The following is a 25,193-nucleotide window of genomic DNA, read 5'->3' as shown; positions in this document are numbered from 1 at the left end:
TGCTGTCAGCGTTAATCTGAAATGACGTTAACACCACAACACGGCAAATCTCCGTTAACGAGCTACTGCGGATCGCCCCGTGCGTGGGGCGTCAACACATTAACAAGCACACTGCGACATACTGTTTTACTTTTGTCCATGACGCGCTTACCTTCAGGGTCATACTTCACATGAAGACCAAAATAGTTCCAAAGACTAGATCTGAATGAGGGTGGGGGAGATTCAATTTGCCATGTTGCAACGAGCTTAGCTTCTGTCTTGCTAGCTTGCACTGCGCTCAGTGGATCTGCGCTCGACAGTGCAGCCTAGGCGGAGTAGTCAAACGCAGATCCACTGAGCTCTCAACACAGACAGCATCGTCAGAAGAAAAGTTGATAAAATAAATTAAAAAAATTTGTATTGTTTGATATGCGTACCAAACCGAAAGCACTGTATCAAACGGTTCAATATCGATATCGTTGCACCCCTAAGAAATATAGATTACTGTGCAGAGAAGTTTACTAACAGCACTTTCAAAGTCTGTACTTCAGTTTTAGTGAGTTAGATTGTGCTTGTTACTTAGCACTGATTATCAGGTTTATGTATTTGTTATGTGCAACTATTCAATTTATGGATCCCGTTTGCTTAAGCAAACAGCATTGGTGGCAGTTCTTGCACGTTAACTGATAACTTGGTACTCGTGTTCCAGATGCTCAGTTCCATCTTGTAAAATCAAACTCGGCGACAACCATAATGGCGAAGTTGTAGTTTCAAAACAGGATTTTACAAATCGATGGGTGACATCACAGTGGTTACAGTCTGTACTATATAGTATTTAGTAACATCCCAGTAAGTATAGTTTACTTTGCTCTTAGTTGAGACAGTTTAGAGGGGGAACTGCTTTGAAGAAAATGTGCAGAGATTTCGATGATAGTTGCAGACTATTATTTACCCGATGGTGGATGAGAATGATAAATTTAAATGCCTCAGTCTCTTAAATAATGAAATAAAATAACTGAAACACCTTTTAAAATGCTAAAATTTCTGTATTTCTGATAAGATAATCCTGAAAGAAAGTCTGACTTTTACAGTGTAGTAAATAGATAAACCAAAACTGAAACACTGTGTGCAGAGTCACAGTGAGTAAACGCATCAAAATAAAGCTCAACTATTAAAAAGATGTTTGTTTGTTTTTTTAATGAAATAACTACGCCACCACATTGAAGTCCTTTTTAATATTTCTTAGAACAAGGGGGCATTTAAAGCTTCAAAGAACAAAAACACATGATTTTCTTCCAAGTTACACGTCACCCATGTGACTTTCAGGCAGGATCCTCCTTCATGCAAATCCACAGTTAGACTTGAACAATAAGAGATTTGTTATATGCAAGAAATTGGCTCTTAATTCTACTTAGGAAGAATTTCTGTTTCATTTTATTATCACTTGGAGCTCAGATGCAATCACAGTGCTTCTATAAATATAAATGTATATTAGAAGGTTTGAAAACGGTGCATGAAATATAAAGCATTTTAATGGTCAAACGTGTCATATTTGCATAAGAAAAACTATTGATGTTAAAAGGATGTTACCGGAATGTGTTGAATGGGTGTGATTATGTTGACTTTTCCTCATTGCTGGGAAGGTTTCACCTGAAAGTATTTTTAGATCACCTCTGGCACAAAATCTACTCTTTCCGGTTTCGTCACTTACGGTCAGAAGACTGTTTTTATCACTTGTAGTTGAATGATCAAGTCGCAACATTTGTAGCATGAGAAGCCAAAAGAAAGAGGAACTTTTGTGGTTGTCTAACTGGTATTTAAACAAGCAAGAAGATCTTGCTGCATTAAGGTGCAGAAATATTTAAGGATTTTTTTTGTTATTCACTAAGATGTGCGTGCTTTAAAGGGACACTTCCCACAAATTGTAAAACATCGTTGTATTTCTTCTGCCCTGAGTGTTATTAATAATCTCCACAGACGGTAAAAGGAATTTTGTTTTTAATTACGGTTTAGTCTACCTTTTAAAGAAATCATACCTGTTTTAAAATCTGACATTTAAAAAAAAAAATTTTTTTTAAGCAAAACCAAATAAATGTTAGTTTTACAATTTTTGTGTCTTACAAAAATGTAAATGATTCATTTGAATTTTAGGGTATCATTCTGGGTTTGAGAAAATCACACTTAGCATTTATCATTGCTTTTTTTAAAAAAAAATCTTCTCATAACCCTTTTATATGGGAATCTAACTAGATGATAACTTGAAGGAGGATTTTTTTTATTTTAAGTTCTTTGAATGCCCTGAAAACGTTATTCCCACTCAGGGAAAGGACAAATGATTTGTGACTCCTTATCTTACGTGCTATTATTTGTTTACTTAACCAGGAGTTATAGATCAGCATAATTACTCATTTCAGGCAGCGTGTTGGTGCAGCCCAGTTAGCCCTGTCGCCTCATGGCAGGTAGGAGTCTGTGTGGAGTTTGTATGTTCTGCCTTCTTGGGTTCTCACAGGTTTTCTGGCTTCCTCCTTCAGTGCAGAGAGATGCATATTAATAATAATAATAATAATAATAATGGATTGCATTTATATAGCGCTTTTTCGAGAACCTCAAAGCTTGTACTATTCATTCACTCTCACATTCACACACTGGTGGAGGCAAGCTACAGTTGTAGCCACAGCTGCCCTGGGGCAGACTGACAGAAGCGAGGCTGCCATATCGCGCCATCGGCCCATCTGGCCAACACCAGTAGGCAAGTAGGGTAAAGTGTCTTGCCCAGGGACACAACGACCCGGACAGAGAGCCCAGGGATCGAACCGGCGACCTTCCGGTTACAGATGCGATTCCCAACCCCCTGAGCCACGGTCGCCCAAGGTTAGGTGCTTGGAGCTAGAAAAATGGTGGTAAAGGATAAGGGGTATAGCACTGTATGAATGTATGGTTAAGTGCTCTGAGTGGTCAGTAAGACTAGAAGACTGCTGTATAAATGCTACTCCATTTCCATTTTGGGTTGTTTTTCTGGACAGCTGATGTTTAGATTCCCGATATTCTCACTGGTTTTGGTCTCTTAATGGCCTCTGAGGGGGAAAAAGTTGATCCTGTAGCTGTCTAGTGGCTCACTGTGTTCAGCAGGTAGTCACTAAGTGTGTGAGTCTGCCATTTAGTGATGAACAGGTAGTTTATACACAGATGGCTCCTTTGGTTTTTGAACAATGATACAGTTTTTGTAGTTTTTGCCTCCGTACACCACCACAGCTGATTTTAAGAAACAGTCAAGATGAGATTCAAGCGCAGGCTTTCAGCTTTACTTCAAGGTTTGTTTTTATTGTTTAGAAATTAAAGTATTTTTTTCCTCACAACATCTTCTCAAGTCAGTCGAGTTGTGGAGGTGGCCAGAGTCAAGAGATGTTTTGTGAATGTAAATACAAAGGGCTTACAAAAAAGATGCGCACCACTGATTGCATTCAAGAACAGGAAGCCCAGATTAGGCTTTACCAGAAATCATCAGAAGGAGCCTGCCCTGTTCTGGGAAAGACATCCTTTGGACAGATGAGGCCCAGATAAACTTATAGTAGAAAGATGAGAAGAGTAAAGTACGAAAGGAAAAGGTATTCATACTTTGCCATAGTCATGTTTCCAGTAACTTCCAGTAGAACCAGGCCACTTACCAGGATGAATGAGGTGTATTGGACTAAATTCTGTGCTCAAAAAAGCAAAGAAATTAGATATTGTTCCATGGCCCCATCAGTCACCTGATCTCAGCCCAATACAGCATCCTTCAGTCTTTAGGATAACCCTGCAAAGGGTGTGTGTGTGTATGTATGTGTATATATATAAATACCAGTCCATCAGCACTATAAATGATTTCATAATGTCACTAAAATGTAAAACATGAAATTCCTTATGTTTTGGGTTTTTTTTCTTTTCTTTTTTTAAAATTACTGACAGTTGGGAGATTTATTTTTTTCACCATAAACACTGTTTCCTTTCCTTATTTGTCAGTCTCATGATTGCACTACAACTGCTTTCTTTCCTTGTGCCCCAGGCCAGGTGCCTGCATGTGGCTACAGGAAATGTACCGGTAACTCCCGTGAATACGTTATCATTTCCTAGTATCAGCTCCCGCCCACATAGACTTACACTCACATTCGCTGTTGGGATTCCTTATTTGTATTTTTTTTTCTCTCCTTTTACCGTAGGCTCGCATCAAGACTGCACAGAGGCGGGTGGTGATGGCCTCCCTCTATCTGGGAACCGGTCAGCTGGAGCAGGAGCTGGTGAGAAAAGTGGCATTTACGCAAGCATGTGCGTGTGTGTCTCTATGTTTTCACAACACTAGAGAATTTAGTTCTGGGCAGGTGAGAACAATACCATTACTGGCCAGAGATGCCAGAAAGTATGAGTCAGACTTCTCTTCCAGGACGCCCACTGCGTGGTTTGTTCAGAATGAAAATGTACTCCAGACCAACTACAAGGAATGACCCCAAAATGCAAGGGTTTATGGGTATAAGGAGACCAGCATTGGCATGTGACAGCCTGCTGTGCTTCATGCTTGAAAAGCCTAGCATAACAACATTAACCCAAAGCAAACCACAGTCTGGAATGATGCTCGTATTTGGCGTTTTTTCATGTTTTTTCAATCTGGTACAAGCAGCAGTGGAGAGGGTGAAATACAGCAAAAAGGCACAGACAAGCCAGCATGCTTAATTACAGTTAAAAGCATTGGGATCAGCTGTGAGTGCTGCCAAACTCTGTAACCTCACAGGATGATGGATTACTAGAAATGTGAGTCAATACGATTTTATTTTCAAGCCTGGGTTTGCTTGAAATTGGACTCGATGAACTGAAGTGCATGCAGTGCAAAAATGTGAGTCTGTTCTTTGGTTTAGACAAAGGAATGCAAATATCAGGTGCAGTTTCAACGTAAAGCCTGGATACACCAACGCAGCCCTGATCCCAGGCTCGGCACAGACTAGATGGTATTCGGTCACGCCTGGAGAGCATATTTACTTAAGTTGTGGTGCAGCCAGTGGGAACAATCTGATATTTGAGGGCAAGGCATGTTTATCTTGAACGTGCTATATGCAAAAGTTATGCAGCGTGCTTATAGTTGTAGATTTTAGGCTAGAGTATTTTGTTTCATGCATTTGCACTTGCAGATAAGCTTTCCCGTTATTCTTTTTGTTTATAGGAGGCATTAAAGAGTCAAGCATTGGACAAGAGGATGGCAAACTAGTAAACAGATATAAATAATACAGGGTCCCCTGTCATAGGGGACAAAACGGGGCACAACTTAGGCAGACGACAACCACACACACACACACACAAGCAAAGAACATAGTGCCACACAGGCAGGTTTGAATCCAGAACCCTCTTACAGTCAATGCTAACAGCCAGACCAGTGCTGGTCTTCAGTATGATCCCTGCTCCACCAAACGTTACATTGTGCACAAAGCAGTCAGACAAGTACCGTTGGCCAAGCTGCCAGAACTCCCACATGGGGAAGCATGATTCATCACTACAGAGAACTTGATTCCCAGTGGTTTGGTTGTGTTCAAGTAGCTTTAACCTACTAGTAAAATTAGCCCAGTATCCCCCAGATCCCATAGAATATGAATTAGTACAGTTTTAATGCAGAAAATCACATCTAGTGGTTTGGAAACCGACAGCACGAATCTTGGTTATTTGTCCGAATATAGAGCTACGGTAGCCTACAGATAGATTACTCCATCAAAAATCAATGCGTGCCCCACCTGACACCCATCAGAATCTGCAGATTTATGTAATATGCAGTAATTTTATTATGTTTAATGAAGCAATGCGAGTTATAGGCCCCTCAAAGGACAGCAAATCCAGGTGTTGCAACCTAAAGCCAGAAGTTTCTGTTCAACACAGGTTTTTATGTTTTTTGCAGCCAACTTTGAGCATCAGTTTCATGGCATATATCAAAGTTTAAACAGCAGAAATGGAGCAATTTAATGTCTATGAAGTAGAGTAACAGAAGCAATCTTTAGTATCCTGAATATTTTATCTGTTTTCACAAGAGAAAACTTGAAAAAGTGCATTTTGGGTCACTGAATAACACTATGAGGGATAGCTGGTTGGTCAACACAACTGTTAACATATAAAAACTCTCCTTTTTTATTTTATTTCCTGGCCATGGTTTCCTCTGTGACAGAAGTCGATGTTAAAAATGCACATTTTGGATTAAGCTTAAGGAACCTTTAGCTCTTAAAAGTCTTCAAATCATAAAGATAAAATTTTTCCAGGTGTCATCAAATGCAGTAAAGCTTCTAGGTTTTTAATTTCCTCATGAGACCCCCCCATCTTTAGCTGCCCCTCCTTTATCTGTCAGGTTGAATTGTTTCCTGTGCGAAACATGCACAAAACTTAAGGTTAACTTAAAAAGCATAAAAGGAGCAACATCTCCTCCATGGTGTGTGTCTGCAGGCCTGGGCTAAGTGTGCCTGCTTAAGATTGACCGCAATAGAGGACTCTTTGTTTTTTTTGGGTTTTTTTTTTTAAATCTACATTTAATAGTATTAGGCGTTTGAGGCAGTCTTGCAGAGAATGATAACAAAATGCTGGTTCTCAGCTTCACAGAAATAAACAGTTTTTTCCTCAGAGCTCCCACTCATTGTCAGATTTACGCCTCAAGGAACTTCCAGAGCTGGAAGTGTTGGTGGTCCCTAAAGAGCTCTCTACTGGAAAGGCGAAATGTTTTACTGGCATGTAAACAGACACTGCGGGGTGACGCATTGTGAATGTATTTGGGCACCAGATGCACAATTTAGCAGAAGTAAAACAGCGCTTGTTTCATATCAGTAGGGATCCAAATACCAAGCAGGCCACAAAAAAGACTTCGCTCGCCACCAGTGGCGTCCTCTGTCGAGCAGCCATTTCCTCTTTGTGTGCCGGGGTGAGTCATTTTTTCCCACGCTCAGTAAGCGGACAATAAAACGGAGCTGATGTTTGATAAATACTGAGAATTAATCAATCGTCATTAACCCGTTTCCTTGTATTGTGTCTCCATCTTGGAACTTTCACTGGAAATGACATTAAAAAAAGGATGAGAACACGGGGAGGAGGAAAAAAATAAGAGCTTTAAATGCCCTTCAAGATGACTAGAAAACTATTCCAGAAGAACACTTAAAGAAATTAAAGGAAAGCTTAACTAATAAAGTTCACATTGTTTTGAAGAATAAAGGTGGTCATACCAAATATTTTACAAACCTTTATTTATTTATTTTTGGCTTATATGCTTCCATGTATGTTTGGACGTTTCATTTTCATTTTGCACATTTCCCGTTATCCTAGAAAAAATATAGAGAAATAAACTTTAATCTTTACTAATGATTAAACTCTTTTCTGTGCAGTTTTCTTACACTCACTCTAACCTATCATGCCTGATGTTCGCCCCTCTCAGAGCCTGGTTGTGCTGGAGGTTACTTCCTGTTAACAGGGAGTTTTTCCTTCCCACTCTCACTAAGTGCTTGCTCATAGTGGTTTTTGTTGTTGTTGTATTTTTTTCTTTTTTGCACAGCAAAGGTGTTTAGAATCACCTTCCAATGTCTTCACTCTGTAAGTAATCTGTCGTTATTGTGGCTGTATTTCCCTTTCTTTGTGGTAGCTGGTTTTTCCCATATCAAATACTCTCAGCATGAGAGAGATGATGAGAGGTTACGCTGTTTTGAGCCACATTAAAGCTTCCCTCATTTCTTAACATTGTTAAATAAAAGTCAAACTTTCGATTAGTGCCTGTCCTGTAGTGTTAACTTGAACCAGGGAAAAAATAATGTTGTAAATGGCACATAATGAATACCTTTTCTTTTCTTTTTTTTCTGTGACTTTACAGTAGGTTAAAATATTTTCTGATGTTTCGAGAACTGCATAAAATGGCTGTTTTATATATTTAACCAGAAAATTTCCTTAACCTCCTGAGACCCAAACGCTTTCATGGCATGCATTTTTAATTTCTCTTTGCTATTTGGGCTGATTGGGACCTGATGAATGTAAAAACAAAGGATTATCTTTTTACCTTTATGTAGTTTCTGAGAAGAGGATATCAGGCCCTTGTAGAGCAAAATTTTGTATTGTGGTCAAGACAACCCAAAATGTGATGTCCACATATGTGGATGCCAGGTCCTAGGAGGTTAAATTAAAATCTTTTTCATGGGAGATCTGGGTAAGAAGGCACACCTTAAACACCTTATTTCATCTGTCAAACAGCTGCAAATTCAAAGATAATCCATTTACAATCAAAATGTGATTCAGTTTTATTTATATTGTACGGTAAAGACACTACAATAATACAGAGTAAACCCCAAGAATCGGACAGCCCCCTATGAGCAAGCACTTGGCAACAGTGGGAAGGAAAAACTTCCTTTTAACAGGAAGAAGTCTGCAACAGGACCAGGCTCAGGGAGGAACAACCATCTGCTGTGATGGTTGGGGGTGAGGGGAGGGAAACAGGACAAAAGACACACTGTGGTGAACCTGTTTATTATCATCACATCTTCTCAGGGAGGACTTTCCCACTATTCCCGTAATTTGTGTGAATACAGCGGCAGATGGGAAGCTTGCAAAATTCTGTAGGTGTTGAGTTAGATGGAAATGGGCTTATTGCTCTTAATCCCACACTTTAAGGGTAGTAGCTCGAGGCTTCGTCAGCGAATTACTGAAACACACATTACTCAAGTCTCTGACTGAAGTGTCTGCCACAATAACCAAGTCACCCTGGAGAACAATTTTCTGTGCCTTACAGCATCTGTTCTAAAAGTGTGGGTCACAGCACAACGCTTCTGTTGTAGTCAAAACTTTCCTGACACAGACAAATGTAGCAAGTGTGGAGAAATGCACACTCACTAAAGATTAGAAACCGTAAACCACCACTAAAAATAACAGTAATCAGAATCAACTACCGCATGCAACTGACACATGGCAGTCCCTAGGGAAGTCTGGGTTTTTTTGTGCAGCCCTCGATCACATGTTAAACTCTTTCTTTAAGGAATTACATGCTAAGTTGATGCAGAATTCTTTTAACTGCGGGTGTTGTGTGTGTGTGTGTGTGTGTGTGTGTGTGTGTGTGTGTGTTGTAGTGTGTGTGTGTGTGTGTGTGTGTGTGTGTGTTTGTTTTTTGTTTTTTTTTTAAAGGTGGACTGTATGGAGGAAGCCCTCCAACGTTCCCAGGACAACATCCAGTCTCCAGACCTGAAAGTCTCCGTATTGCTTGACTACACACGCGGATCACGAGGTTGTTAGCGGTTTCCTGCACTTGGTTAGCACAGAACTCCCCGCTCATCATCCTGATTGTATTTGTGTGACTTGTGTTTCACGTGCAGGAAAGATTAACTCAAGGACCATGCTGCTACCTCTGCTGCAGCGCTTCACATCTCAGATGAGGGTATCTCTGTACCACACTCCAGATTTGAGGGGGCTGCTGCGCTTGCTAGTCCCCCAGCGCTTCAACGAGACCATCGGAGTCCAGCACATCAAAGTCTACCTGTTTGATGACAGCATCATCATCAGTGGGTATGTTGGTGCCAGTATGACCTTTTTCCACACACCCTGTGTGTCTGTTTGAATTCAGAGTGAAGTTTAAAATAAAGTTGTCCCACCTCCAGGCAACGGTCTGTTTTCACAAGCTGCAGGTGCTTACTGGATTAGCTTAAAAATGTTTTCAGTGCTTGTTTTGACGTGCAGTATTCGGGGAAAACGTAGCTCAGTGGGAGCTGCTCCACGGCCAGTGGGCACAGTGCTGCTGTGGTTTCCAGTCCATTTCTCTTCAGAACATAAAATGGCACGCTGACCTTATTCTGCTAAATTGGTGAAAATATTACAGTTACTTTGATGGTACCCTCAAAACGGTAATGCATTAGTGTGCAGGAGGAACAGGGAGAGCACGGGGTCTCGATGCCCTTTGTTCTAAAAAATCCAATGTTGTCCTCCTTTGTGCATCATTGTAAACACAGCCGTATAATGTTAACTAATGTATTAATATGCAGGGTTGCAATACTTTGGAATTTTTTTACTATTATTTTTCTTTCCTTTAGTTTAGTTTTTCTTAGTAAGTAAAAACTAGATTAAAAAACTAAAGTAGGGGTTTTAATATGCATTTGGTGAGGTCAATAATAATAATATCAGAATCAGTGCTAGAGAACATACTTGCTGGGAGTTGACTCACAGTCATGACCTTCCAGTGTCTGCGCCAAAGCCTCCTCACACTAAATGTGTAACTACAGGCATATGTTAAAAGCAGATAATTTAATAAAAAAACATGTTTTTGTTTCAACTGAGTCATTTTTTTAACCCCGGTTTAATTTTTAGTTTCCTTTTAGTTACCAACAGCAACTGTGACTGTTTGCCAATTATGACTGGAAAGCAAGACGTGTTGGTTTGGCGCACTGCCTGTCAGTGCCTTACTACCTTCACTTAAGTCATTCCAGGAAAATTAAGTTACATACTTTAGACAGATAGAATAACAATAACTGAACTTTGTTTTTGTTTGTTAAGACATTTCACACCGATCCTGTTAGTCTTTCAAGGATAAACAAGGCCCTTGCTCAACAGAGCGGAACCAGTTTTGTCTAAACATAACCACAGCAAAGAACTAATTTTAAATTGTATATTTAAGCACTTGGTTACTAGCAGCCTGTTTGCAAAAAAACTCAAAAAACCCATAATTGCTCCAATATTTTTTTTTAAGCTGAATCAAGGAAAAAGCCAAAGATAAACAGAGGGTGACAGGTACTGACTACTGACTAAATCACTCTGCTGTTTTCCTATTAAAATATAAAGAAATGGGTGGTGGCCTAAAGCCTTTGCACAGTGCTGTATGTACAGTGCACTCATTTTTTGTTGTTGTTTAAGTACAAAAATGAATCGTGTGTGTGGGTTAACACAGATGTCTTAGCTTTATAATCTGCTGCACCAGTTTAACGTTGGCTAAACAAGACAAGTAGCCGCATATGACAGGGCTCCTTTATAGCTACGTTTTGTTACCAAGGCTCATCTTTTGTCTGGGATGCACTCTGTCAGGATAAGTTTGTAATGTAGTCATATTTCAGTACATGCAGATGCAACTTACGGCTGTGAAATGGAGAATCAACATCGCTGGGACTTTGGAAACATAACATTAAAACAAACAAAGGATACGCAAAGTGCCGTTCTTTACTTCCACCATGTAAACCGACTAAAACATATTTACAGCTGCGACTGTTGCAGTGCAACATTTTTTTTAAAATAATTTAAGTCGTTATAACCTGTTGATTTCAGACACATTTCGAGGTGTTTGGCATTTATTTCTGATAGAAGTTTCTCACTTCTTTAAAACAAGAATCCTTGCCCCTTTGAAGATATTTCATGATGATGACCTTTGAAGATATTTCCACTTAAATCCTGAGGAATGTTTCCAAGTATTAGTCTCTGACGAGTCTTGACCCCGAGGGCCTGTCTCTTTCTAGGCACCTCATATTGATGGGATATAAGACGTTTTGGCAGTTTCATATATTTGAACCCGCCCTTCTCCTATCTCCTGTCTGTCGTGTGTGATCTTGTTCAGAGTCCCTAAAGTTTTACTGGAAATAGGAAGATGTGTTTCCCATTTCACAATAACTATGCAGAAAATTTCCAATAAATTTATGGAGGACGTTGGCACTGCGCCAGTGTTGGTGCATTAAAGAAGTCGTGACATGCTTTGTGTTCATTCTAACACGCGGTCTGTTCATTTCCTCCTTGGCAGCAAAGCATGTTCCACAAGATGCTCCTGCAGGTTAAGTTGGGCCCATGAAAAACTTTTACTGAAGATTAACGACATGTTGGGCTGTCACAGTTAATCCTGTGTTAATAACTCATAAAGCTGCACCGGTAATGTTGCATCCTTTAATCAGAACCGGGAGATGTTGTGAATAAGCAGCTGTGTGACTCAGCTCAACTTACAAACCGTTGGCTAAAGGCATGGGTGGAGAGGGCTAAAATGGCTTTGTGATTGGCTGCTCCAAAGCCTGGTACAGAATAATCGAGGATTATTTTGAATTGGGTATCATATGAAATGAATTGGATCCCCCGTTAAGGCTGTGTCTGCCACCTCTTTTTAAAAAAAGTTAAAGCTAAGAAGAATACGCAGCTTTAGAGGCTTTTGTCTCAGTTTCCTTTCGTGAGTACATGATAATTGATATGTTGATTTCACTTGAATGGCACCACCCTTCCTCTTGAATAAACACAGTTTCAGAAAAATATTCATATGACCAAATTTCAATAAGATCCCCCACCCCTGCACTAGCTTCCTTATTCCTCCTTCTCTACTCTTACTTTTCCCGGATCTTGTGTTTCAGGGCCAACCTGAGCGACTCGTACTTCACCAACAGACAGGACCGGTACGTGCTGCTGGAGAACTGCAGGGAGATCGCCGACTTCTTCTCCGACCTGGTGGAGGCCGTGGGAGACGTCTCCCTGCAGCTCCAGCCCGACGACTCAGTCACCATGCTCGAGGACATGGTGCACCCGTACAAAGGTAGAAACCGAACACTCCTGTATCCCTGGCCTGTGCACAGAGACAGATGTTTACCCTCAGCATGTTTTGACAGCATGTGACACTCCATGCTCACTTGCAGCCTGTTTTCAACTCCAGGAGTTTGCTAATGGAGCTTGAAAGCTTAGACAAGCCAGATGCAGGCCAGGGAGGAGAGCTCTGTGAGAGTACAGTGAGGAAGATGTAGAGCGAGCTCTTGCGGTTGGCTAGCCATGGAGCCGGATGTGAAACTGTCAGGGTTTTGTCCACACGCACACGCACATGCACACATATTTGTACAGTGTGTCCGTAACTGGAGTGCAGGCTGCCAGGATGTTCGTTTGAGGGATGAATGACATCATGTCTGCAGGACTGGACCGCCATGGAAACGAACACCAGGAATAGAGTTGTGATGTCACAGTGTTGCTGGAAGAAGATATGAAATGGGAACTGATACACACACATAATTAATTCACAAACATGCACGTGCGCGCGCACACACACACACACAGACACTGGAGAAATTCTAGTGAAAGACATTTGTGAAGATGACTGATGAGATTTGTTATTGATCGTAAGAATGGCGTTAAAAGAAAAAGTGCGTTTGTCTGCAGGCAGAAGGTGATAACTGATGATTTAAAGACTGTTTAAAGGCTCACGTCATGCAGGTTGCTCACCTGTAGGGTCATCTGTCCTAACACAAGGATGAGCAACATGCATTTGGTGTTATCAGAGGAATGGCACAAACAGACTGCAGAAGCATTCCAGCTAATGTGTTGACACGAGTGTGGTTGTTGATATAAGGAACTCCAAAAAGGGAGCCTATTACATTAATTTCCTGCTCCATAATTTTATCCTTGTACTAGAGTAACTTTGCATGATTCACAGTTCAAAATACTCACACTGAGTGCTGCCCCTCAGTTCATCCTCTATCTGAAACAAGCTCTCTTCTGATTGGCTGCCCATAAATGGTTTTAAATAGCAGGTTCTTCTTCAGTGACAGCTGTGTGCCTGTGACTTTTAGCAACTTTTTCCGTGAGGTGCAGCCATACATCCATCCTTTTTCTATCCGCGTCAGGGGAGTAGCAGCCTAAGCAAAGACCTCGAGACCTCCTCCAGCTCATCCAGGGGAACTCAGAGGAGTTCCCAGGCCAGCCGACAGGCATAACCTCTCCAATATGTCCCAGGTCTACCCTGGGGCCTTCCGGGGACATGCTTTGGACACCTTGTCCAAGAGGCATCTCAGTCAGATCCTCAAGCCTCCTTAAATGGCTCCTTTACTCTGAGTACCTCCCAAATATATACATAAATAAATAAATAAATTTATAAACTAAATTAAATCTGCAAATTCTCTGATATAAACAATCTCCCTGTAAAATAATAAAAATGATCATACAAATAGTACAATAAAAAAAATAGTATAAAACCGTAAGAACAATGTGAACATGGTCCAAATGGATCATTAAAAAAGCTCAGGTTTTGCAGTGTTATGGTTGCAGTGCAAGCTTTTAGAGAGGAAGTGCAAAGCTTCAATGTTTGGACACGTTGTGTCATTTTGCTCTGTGAACTGGCCACGATCTCAGTCCTCCCCTGATGTCCTAAAATGGAATGCAGCCCTCAAAATTAAAAAAGTGTCAGCGTTAAGCTAACGACTCTGTAGGCAAGAGACTGAAATGAGTGCTGTGATTTAACTCAGTTTTAATGAAATCCATTTCAGTGTCTCATATCAGAGAGCTGGAAAGATGTAGGCGAGTTTAAATGTTCTTTTAGGTGGATGTCGGTTTGGAGCTCCATGCCTGTGCTGTAAATTTAATGCAGGAAACCTAAATGGTATAAAAGATGGACTTTCGAGTGCGAAAAGTGAAGTGACTTAAATTTGAATTTTTTTTTTAAATGATCACTGGGTGGCGATCATTTTGGTTGCAGAAAGGTTTTACAGGAAAACAACGCTCGGCCCCAATCTTGCCAAACAGAGATCGTCACAAACCGATGGGTGATGTCTCCAATGTTTTGTGCCGTTCATGACTGTGAATCCATTTTAAAAGGTTGGGATTGCTGATAATGTGGCGTAGCTGGAAGCTCTACTTAGCATGAATATAGCCATAATTTTTAACTCCTTCCGCACTGTTTATTTAAACCAGGGGCCAGAATTGGCCTGGCAAAAACAACAGATGTGTTTTTTAGATTGTGTCCACTAGGGCTGTTCAATATAACGATATATATCGGATGACGATATAAAAACGTCTATCGTTTCATTTTATGCTATCGTTTGTTTCGTGGTGTCGCAAAATAAACTGTTTACGGCAAAATATTTTTTTCATCGTTTGATGGTCACTGTAGTGGCTATATTAATTTCTTAAAGTTCTCTCTTTCTCATATATTTAATATAACCACACTACAGACGGACAAGCGCCTGTTTTTATCGGTTGTGGTTAGCAACCACGACGGTAACAGCATCGCGTGTCTGCTTGTTTATGTTCCACATAACCTTTCACAATAAAGCTCAAGATCCTGTTGAGACTTTTCAAAATAAACTGAATCACGTGAAAGAGCAGATTATTTACAGATGAGAAGTAAAAAAAGAGCCGCCAGGTGCTAAAAAATAAACCTTAGACTCAAACGTTAGAACAGGCTGTTCCCCGCAGCACGCCGTGTAATAATTACTCACAAAGAAAACTGTGGCCTTTACAACTTATGTCTAAAAGTGTATCGTTTCATGCATCGGTTAAAACACTCGACTCCAGCTACGCGTCATGTAGCTGGAGTCACTTCCCGCAAGACGAGCTGCCCGAGATTCACAGAATTTACAGAAAATGTTACATTTTTGTGATTTATATCGTTATCGGACGATAGAATTCTTATATCGGGATATGAGATTTTGGTCATATCACACAGCCCTAGTGTCCACAGTAAAATATATAAATAAATAAAATAGCAGCTTTTCTCTGAGTTAACAAAAACTTTCTAAATTTATAATTCAGTCTGGGCAATGAGCTGACAGAACCTTTTCTCTAATTTTAAATATTTATTATTTACAATTTAAGCCTAAAGAGTCGTGCTGACAGATTTCTTTCATTAATTACAGCAGCACTTCTTTATCGTGCAGAAAAACTGAGATGCACTCCTGAAATTTAAGGAGCTTAGAAAGAAAGTGACTGGACATTTCACCTATCCTTTGAGAAGCTTCTTCAGTTCTAAAACCAAATGCGGGAGAATCCCAGGTATTTAATCCCTAGTGGGAGTTGTCCCTTAAGGGAGTTTTTATGACCCTCTATTAATCATGTGCCTCACGACATGAGCCAAGGTGTGACAAAAAGCGTGGGCTGTTATTAGCAGAGGTTTCAGCTGAAACCATTGTGAGGCCTTGCTTCACCCTATCAAGTGACCTATTGAGATCACCTGACGTGAGTGGGGGTTGAGGCGCCTGGGAAGGGATCTTAAAAGTATGTGGCAGAGAGTTGTTGTCGTAAGCCACCTCATCTGTTCAAAGATGGTCGTTCACAGTGGACATAGATGGCTTTTACTCCTTTCTTTAATCCATCTGTGGGACAACTCCCACTCGGGCTTAAATACAAAGAAGCTTCTCGGATATGAGGTGAAACATCTTCATGAAACGTTTAAAAAGTCCACTCACTTTCTTTCTAAGCTTCTTAGACTGTCATGACCTGGATAACTGAGAACCTACACAGACATACTCATGATATCGCACTTCTTTTTCTTGCATTGAGGATTCGCAGGGATTAAATGTGCAGTTAAACTACTTTACATTGACAGAAAAGGGATTTTCACCTTTCTGGCCCACTTAAAGACAAAGCTGTATGTGACCCATGATGTAAAGTGAGTTTGATATCCCTGATCCAACCTTAAGCATTTTTTAAATGTTATTCGTGAAAAATTGTCATTCAGAAAGGTTGTTGCTGTATCACAGTGTCACTGTATAACTGACTCTATTCCTCTACAACATGAGTACCACGACCACATGACCGAGAACACTGTGACCCAGAGATCAGGCTGACCCGTCTCCCACTTGCAGTCCTCTAGCTCCACACTCACTCCTACTGTATCTCTATGGCAACTAGGCAACCGGCAAGACTTCTCGGCAGTGGCGAGGAAGCGGATTATGGAGGTTGTAAACTCGGCCCATATTAGGCAGCGGCTTCTGAACCAGTCGGAGGACTCTGAGGATGAGGGGATGAGCGAGGTGGAGGAGGACACCTGGGTGTTCCCGCTGGTGCAGATGAAACCTCTTGGCATCAGAGTGGACGAGCAGGTCACACAGGTGAGCCTCAACACCGCATCTGATCCGTACATCTGTAGTTAAAATGAACTTTTTGCTTTTTACGGTTTCAATTCTTCAGGAATTGAAGCCATTTTTGGTTATCGCGTGGTCTGAAATAAAATAAATAAATGCAGATTTCTGTCATTGTAATTACCTGACTCATTGCTTGTTTCTGTAAACGGTGATTATATTTAGACACCACCCAAAGGGCCATTGTGAGCGTGCATGAACCCTTCACTCATTACATGTTTTGTGCAGATGACTAATAAAATGATACATGACTACTGAACCATAAATCAAGGATAATTATTTGTTTCATAGTCACATATTCTGGGAATAAATATAATAAAATGATTGCTAGCGCAATATACTGTAATTTAGCCACCAATAAATGTAAGTAATAATTAAGTCAGAGCTGAACAATAAGGAAACTCTTATCAGGTTCCTGACATTATGAATCCATTACCAGCAATAAAAATGAATTTCATTCTACGAATAATTAGAGAAATCATTGTCTGTCAGCCCGATACTCTTCAGGCGTAATGGGTGTATTGATGGAAAGCTGAGAAAGTGCAGTGTTGAATTTGAGGTTGTTTGGATGAGCGGTTTGCATATTTTCAGTACAAAGTTTTTATGGTAGGTTATAAAATAAAATATACACTACTGTGCAAAAGTCTCGAGCCACTCCTCATGTCGTGATATCTTTATTGCCAGAAGTATTCACTCATCCATCCAAATCATTGAATTCAGCTGTTCCAGTCACTTTCATGGCCACAGGTGTATGAAGTCAAGCACGTAGGCATGAAGAGTTGGTCTCTCTCAGGAGCTCAGTGAATTCCAACGTGGCGCTGTGATTTTGTGGGAACAGTTGGATGGCGCCTTCCTGTTCCAACATGACTGCGCACCAGTGCACCAACCAAAGGTCATTAAAGAAATGGATCAGTGAGTTTGTGCAGGCCAGTCAACTTCTTCCACACCAGAGTCCTGAACTCACCCTGGCAGAACACCTTTCAGGGACTGCGAGGCAACGTCAGTGTCAGACCTCTTAAACTCCTAAACTTTGTGGAAAGCCTTCCCTGAAGAATTGACTCTGTTAGTTAACTATTGTATTATTATTGTTTGTAGAGTAAACAAGAAAGGAAATGAAATGATAACCAGGTTTTCGTCTCATTAACAGACTGTCTATGTAGTCAGCTGAATAAAATAAAGGAAAATTGGGGTTTTCTTCACTTCCTTTCTCTCGTCATCCCTCCAGCGTCTGCTGACCGATGCCGGACCCGAGTCTACTGTGTTTCTCACATCGGGTTACTTCAATCTGACCCGGGCGTACATGCGGCTGGTGCTCAAGGCTGGAGCCAGTTACCGTATCCTCACCGCCTCCCCCGAGGTCAATGGGTTCTTTGGGGCCAAGGGCATCGCTGGAGCAATCCCTGCAGCGTACACTCACATCGCCAGGCAGTTTTACAAACAGGTGTGCCAGGGGGGCCAGCAGGAGAGGGTACACCTGCATGAGTACCACCGACCAGAGTGGACCTTCCACGCTAAAGGTGAGCGACACTAAACTACATATACTTTATACAGTAATGTGCGAACGTCTTAAGCCAAAGAACCTAATTGGTTCTTTGCCAAATTGTTTGTTCTTGGTTGCCTTTTTATGTTTGAATGATTCATAAGTCAGTATTAAGTGACTTAACTTAATTCCTGGGATAACAAAAGGCTTTCAGGAGCCTGGAGAACTGTTGCTCAAGAGCACTTTAAAAATCCCAAGAAAGTCTGGCTCCTTGGAAGAAACATTTCAAGAAATGAGGGTGGATCGAGATTTGTGGACAGTAATGTAGCTTCCCCCAAACTCAGCTGTTCCCAGGAATCTGTAACTAGATGATCCAGCCATTCACACACACACATCTGGTAATTAGTGCTTGAGTGACGCAATATTAGAATTTCAAATCATTATTATTATTTGTTTTTAGATGGGCTGTACATCAATGCAGGCCCTATTTATCTGTTAAATCCATGAAACCTGATTCACTCCGGTGCTGAAATTGGACAGGAACTGCAGTTGAAGGGTTAGTCTCACTTTTATTAGTCCCGAAAAAGGAGCAAACTTAACATCCTGAAGAGATCCTTCCACTTTTTTTCATTGTTATAAAAGGACAGATCAAGTGCATCTCAAATGTTTGATTGCATTATGAGAACATGCCAGAGTTTGGACTTCATTCAGCCTGTTTTTCTCCTTTTATTTTCCACTAATATGTCCAAAATAAATGTATTTATCCCTTGACAAATGGAAACAACTGTTCAGTATGATTGCAATTTTTTTTCTTTTCCCCCCTCACATGCAAAAAAATACTCGCGGATCAACATCTGATGAGATTTTGCGAGTTGAGCCAGGACTGGACGTCTAGATGAGCTGTATTTGTCTCAGTGAAAATAATAAAACACATTACTCTCGCTGTTCTGCCTCCTCTGCTGTTCTTCTTGTGGTCGCAGCGGTATGTAGCGTGAGAGACGAGGACTTGTACAGTCACTGTGTTGTAGCCTCGGGACGAGGATGCACACTCACTCTCTCTCATATTTTAGGGTTTTGGATCTGCTCTGGGGATTTCTGCATGTGCTTCCTTTTAGTTGTGGTTTAGGCCGGCAGAAATCTCTGCTGGAAACGGCTCTCTGAAGCATTACCTCCTCGCTGGCTCACTCCTTTTCTCCTCTCTCACAGGTCTGTGGTATTACCTCCAGGGGCAGGATCGGCCTTGCCTCACTCTAATTGGCTCCCCTAATTTCGGTTACCGCTCGGTTCACCGTGACCTGGAGGCCCAGATTGCCATAGTAACGGAGAATGAGGAGCTGCAGAGCCAGCTGCAGGAGGTCGGCTCTTTATTTTCCACAAACCACAGCCAGACATGATGATAAATGAATGTGTAAGTCTGCGTAACTGAACGAACACCTGCGTTTTAAACTCCCAGGAGCAGGAGATGTTGTACCGGCGCTCCGCTGAAGTGTCCACCTCTACGTTCGAGCGGCCCGACCGCCACGTTAAACTGTGGGTGAAACTGGTCACGCCACTCATCAAGAACTTCTTCTGAGGTGCAGCCACACACGTGCACAACTCACTACACATGAAAACTCATTAAAATTTAGTTTTGAGTTCATTAAAAGGATGATTTCACTTTATTGCAGCTTATTTTCATTTTTGTGGGAGACAAAAAAAAAAAAGAGTCCAATTTGGCTGTGAGAGAACAGGGTAGAGCAAAATATAAATAATAAAAATTTATTGTGGGTGTTAGTCAATATCAAGGAGAGTACTCATGAAAACACATGTTGCTGTTCTTGAAGCCCTTTGTGGGCCAAAAGAAAGTAAGAAAAGGCGCTATTGTGCTCCAAAACACTCTTTTAGGATTGACTGTTTTTAGGCCTCTCCAAAAGGTTTTTGTAATATGTCACAAAAATCTGCTGTATTAGACTCAAACGGCTAATTACTTTGGGGTTTCTCACTACTCTCTATAAACTTGTTTGCTGTTTTTTGCTGGTGGAGGCCAAAAATGGAGCTAAAAGAGAGAGAATACTGGACTTAAATTCAGCATTTATAGAGGAAGTTGGCTCCGAATGACTCATCTGAAAGTTCAGATTGTCAAATAAAAGCTTTTAGAAGCTGATAATTTTATACAAACCGTAAACATTAAAGTGGGCAATCTAGTATATTGATCAAACCACAATCTGTAGTGGTGAAAAAGGTAAGCAAAGCTGTCGATTTACTGGGCGATCTACGCTCCTGCCCCTCGCCTGTGGCCACGAGCTCTGGGCAGTGACTGAAAGAGTGAAACTGCTCTGAGGGGTTGGTGAGCCTTAAAGGTTGAAGAGCAAAGACTAAGATGGCTTTAGGGAACCTCCTAGATGATGTGCTTACAGCATGTCCTACCATCAGGAGGCCCCGGGGCAGACATGCTGGAGAGAGTATATCTCTCCTGGCTTGGGAACGCTGTTGTGTCCCCCTGGAATACCTGGAGTAGGTAGCCAGGGAGAAGGAGGTCTGCATGTCTCTGCTTGGACTGATTCCTCTGTGACATGGATACACGGAAGGAAGGAAGATGATGTTGAAGACTTTGAAATAAACCTCTGTAAATGTTAGAGCTTCAAGCAGATCACTTGATGCGTGATGCTCCACGTCTGGCCTGCGTGACAAATTAACCCTGTCACAGGTTAATGTCACAGGTTGCTTCCTGATCCCTGACCACAGACCTGTAATGTCAGGCCTGAGACCTCTCACTGAGCCTGCAGAGGAAAGCTGCAGCAGCTGAGATGGGCTCTAATGTAACTTCCTGTTCCTGAACGACTTCAAACGCATTCTTCTTGAAGACTCGCTGGAAAAAAAACCTACGTATTGCAAACTTTCATTTTGAGGAAAAAAAAAAAAAAAGTCCTCAGGCAGAACGAGTTGAGTGTTATCTAAACGGTCATGCTTACACCCTGTCTGGTTGGCTAACTGCTTTTTTTGTTGTTGTTTTGATGAGTTAACAGAAGTTATTAGATCTGTGTGCCTCGTTAACTAGCAGCGCACCTCGGGTTTGACTTCATGCTGTCATCTGCAATAACAGCGATTACCAAAGCTCATTTTGAGCCGCGTATATTTTTCTGCGCGCAGACTAAAGTCTTACATAATCCATATGGCGTCAGTTATAATACATTTGCACACTGGCAAATGCAAGCATTAAATATGATGATGTTTTTGGGCGATGCATCTAGTTTCCTAAAACATTTTTACTTTTTTTGCCCACAGTAATTGTTTGTTTTATGTGACAAACTCAAAGATATTTAGCTCACCTTCTTTCCAAACAGAACAGAGGAGGTGTTTGCATTTGAGGAATGGGGAAGCGGAAAGGATGACTTTGTTTGCCTGTAAAAATGACGGTTAAGTACTAAAATATACCAACTTTTGGAACATATGCAAAAATTCAACATCAGTATCATCGGGTTATTAAAGACAACAGAATATTTCCTCGTAGCTGATTTACTTTCTACACCATCTCCAGTATTTTTATTTAGTTTGTCTGCAAATAAAGAGTAGACAAAATATAGGCCCAAACATTATTTACAGACACACACACACAGAGTAAAACAGGCTGCGGCTTCTTCGAAATGCCTGCAGTCATTGCGGTGAGTCCCAAATCGCAGGTCCCGTCCTCGCCTTCCCAGCAGCCCAAATCACCAAAGTGAGAGCAGGGACAGCGTGTCGGCTGATTCACCGCTGAGTGAGTCATCGTGGTGTTATGGTGATGATTTGATACTGAGGTCTGGGTAACCGTGAATCCTGTCAGGACTTGGCGAGAGGTGAACTCTCTTAAGGTTCAGCAGCTCAAAAAAAACCCTGAGTGAACAGGCTGCTTCTGCTTAGCAGAAACATTCAGGGGGACGGTTAAAGTTGTGGTCGCATCATAAACTGAAGATCAGCCAGGAGGGAAGCCTGTCAAGATTGCAGCTAAAGATTGATGGAAAGACAGTCAGCATTTTTTTCTTTTCTCTTTTGGTGGTTTCTGAGAACAGGAAGTGTTGCAGACTGGATACTGACGGTAAATGGGTGGTGTCTTATCACTACCTGAATAGAGTTGTGAAAAAGAAAATGCTGATTGATGTGCTGCCAGAGGGAAATGGACTAAAATAGGTCATCTTTCATTCTCAAACAATGATGTGTGTAAGAGTGTATTCAGGCCTATTGTTGGAGAAACAGTGGAGAGGGAAAAAATAGAAAAAAAAGTTGTATGTCCTCAAGTTACCGACTCTGTGACGCACGCTCAGGTCTGCGAGACTCATCAATGACTCCAGGCTCAAAGTTGGCCTCAACTCTTACATCATATTTAGATAAGAGAAAAGACTCACTGGTGTCTGTGAACTAAAAATGCAAACAGCTGTGCGATTTGATCCTAATCTCTGTGAATAAGTCTGAGCCACTTCAAGAAAGAAAAAGCTCTCACACGCACATTAAAACTCACACTTTTTACAGATTTGACATGTGCTATATGTCAGCTGTTTCAAACATCAGCCTCGAGCTATTCAGACCTCTTTTCCTGTGAAGGCCCAACACTGTGAATGCCGCCTTGAAGAAACTTCCTTTAAAACAAAATAAACATCTTAAGAATGAGTTCTGATTGAGCGTCAGCAAAAATCTGACATACCTTTTTTCTTTAGAAGTATTCAAACTGTGAGGCTGGCCGTGCTCTTTACTTTTATTTATCAGTAAAAGTAAGCAATGAATGGATCCTGATATTAGTAGTTTTGTGTTTAGCCTGTGTCCCGTGAATCTCATTCTTCTGTAGTTGCAAAAAAAAAGAGAAAAAGTAAAGCACTTAAACCACAAAATTACAGGATTCCTGATTAAAATATACACAGCAGACCCTGAAAGTAAAACAATGGAGTCAAATTTAACGTAGTTGCTTTTTTTTTGGTGTTTAAATTTGAGATTAATCATTTAATCTATACATTTATACAAGCTGGTACGGGTCAGTGCCATTGCAGTGGTTTCAAAAGGTAGTTGGCAGGCAACGCCATCATTTATATCACAGTTTTCTTTTTCTGGATCTAAATCAGGTTTTATTGTTGTGAAATTGCAACGATTTAATGGTTTTGTAGGGTCATATAGGTTCATAAATGCTAAAAATGGCTCGTATAGTATTAGCCATTCGACAGGTGTTGCCTGGCAACGTGATTACACAATAATATTTGATATAGATAAGAACCTTCAGGAGCCTAAGATGTAACTGTGTGCTAAGGCTGTCATCAGAGATTCATGCTTTCTAGTAAGATATTAGTAATAATTATTATTTAAGTGCAGTAATGCTGCATTTAGACCTCAAACAACCAGTATTAAAAACATTTAAGTATTAAAAACAATAGATGGCATTGCAGAGTGACCATTATGTAAAAATATTAAAATAGAAATGAATAAATGAAAAATCTGTTAAACATAAGAGCCATGCATGTTTTTAATCCTGTAAATTTTTAAATTAATTTCTCATTTTTAAAAACTGGGATGTTAAATTAATAGTAAGTAAACAAAATAAAAAAGCTTAAATATCAGTTTGTGTATTGTTTTACATACATCAGATTTTTCTGGAACAAAACAAAACAAAAACAAATCCCACCGATGATGTTGAGGAAAAAAGTGTGTAACAGGGTTAATAGGTTAACTAACCCTACGTGAAGGGAATAAATATGTGAAATATTCCAGCAGGCCCACCTTCTGTCAAACCTTTGTTTCACAGTTTGAAAGCATAGCTGGGGGGAGCTGGATCTGGAAGTCTGGTAATGTTTGACCTTGTGATTGTGTATCTGTAATTATTACAGAATTAACATGTGACTGAAATAAAAGCAGAAAGCCAGGCGTTTGGAAGACACTCTACACAACCCCACTGCAGTCTTCGTGATAACAAGTGTACAACTTCTTTGTTAGAAATCATCACAGCTACAAATGTTTATTAAACTGCTGCTGAAAATAGTCTCCATCATGTTCACTATTTACTCCTCCAGATGCAGGAGAATCAGGCAAGCTGTTTTCCACACTCTTCCTTTTCTCAACAAGTTGCACGAAGAAGGATCAGATCTGTTCACACAGCTGAAAACACTTAGTTTTCACAGATTAGACCGCGTCCTGTCCTTGCGTGCACCTACGACATGTAGGTCCCTGAGCTCATGAAGCTCAAGGCGACTCTGCATGTGATGAAAGCTGTGTGCTGTCAGGCATTTGTTGAAAGCTGTTTCACTACCTCATCAGGCCATGATATGCGACTTCAGTCAACAGGAAGGCTGTGATGATTTATTCTATGTTTGCATTTGAGAAATACATTTACGCACGAGTGCTCTATATCATTATTATTAAAGGTGAAGCACGTGCAGAGCATACGGGCTGCTGGCATACGTGAAGCTCCTCTGTCAGAGCCTTTGTTCCTTAATGGGATCACACGGCTCTGTTCCTGAAGCAAAGCAGCCTCAGTGACCCCAGCTACACATTCACCTTCAGGTCCAGGAAACCAGATTCATCATATTTACTTATTTGAAATATAAAAGTGCTGTTTTTAAAAAAAATGTTTTCTTTAAAAATACATTCTGGGTTTTTTATTTAATTTTTAAAAACTTTTTTCTTTGAATTTCAGGCAGACAATAAATAACCTGTTTAGATCAGTTTGTTCGCGCTCGCTCCTGTTTTGTATCCATCTGGCATTGTGATCTGTGCACTTGTACTGCTTATCGCCTCCTTTTTTTCCTGACGGAGGAAAAAACAAAACGCAGCCCTCCAACAATGGCTGTGCCGGTTAAAAAGTTCTTATCAGCAGCGCAGGCTGTCTATTGTTGGAAATTAGTGACAACAAGCTGGAGCCTCTCCAAACCACATGGGGTTAAAACGCAGCTGATGTCCACACAGCATCACCCACTCTAACCCAG

General features: G+C 40.8%; 1 protein-coding gene across 2 annotated transcripts in view; it reads left to right on the top strand.

The window, feature by feature from the left end:
* Window positions 1-25,193, top strand: part of LOC102298101 (CDP-diacylglycerol--glycerol-3-phosphate 3-phosphatidyltransferase, mitochondrial) — a 46,787-nt gene that overhangs the window by 15,138 nt on the left and 6,456 nt on the right. For both annotated transcript variants that reach the window (XR_006055304.1, XM_042227744.1), the window contains exons 3-10: window positions 4,176-4,253; window positions 9,130-9,229; window positions 9,318-9,507; window positions 12,309-12,487; window positions 16,564-16,763; window positions 18,019-18,310; window positions 19,480-19,628; window positions 19,727-19,847. Coding sequence is in view for 1 of the 2 variants with exons in the window: in XM_042227744.1 (XP_042083678.1) it covers window positions 4,176-4,253; window positions 9,130-9,229; window positions 9,318-9,507; window positions 12,309-12,487; window positions 16,564-16,763; window positions 18,019-18,310; window positions 19,480-19,628; window positions 19,727-19,846 (1,308 nt within the window). In the remaining variant the exon portion in view is untranslated. The remainder of the gene's footprint in view (window positions 1-4,175; window positions 4,254-9,129; window positions 9,230-9,317; window positions 9,508-12,308; window positions 12,488-16,563; window positions 16,764-18,018; window positions 18,311-19,479; window positions 19,629-19,726; window positions 19,848-25,193) is intronic.

The sequence above is a fragment of the Haplochromis burtoni genome, unplaced genomic scaffold (genome assembly GCF_018398535.1).
Source record: "Haplochromis burtoni strain Fernald_Lab_line unplaced genomic scaffold, NCSU_Asbu1 Contig_278, whole genome shotgun sequence".
Classification (NCBI taxonomy): domain Eukaryota; kingdom Metazoa; phylum Chordata; class Actinopteri; order Cichliformes; family Cichlidae; genus Haplochromis; species Haplochromis burtoni.
The sequence above is the reverse complement of the archived record's forward strand: the minus strand, read 5'-3'. Positions and strand labels throughout refer to the sequence as shown.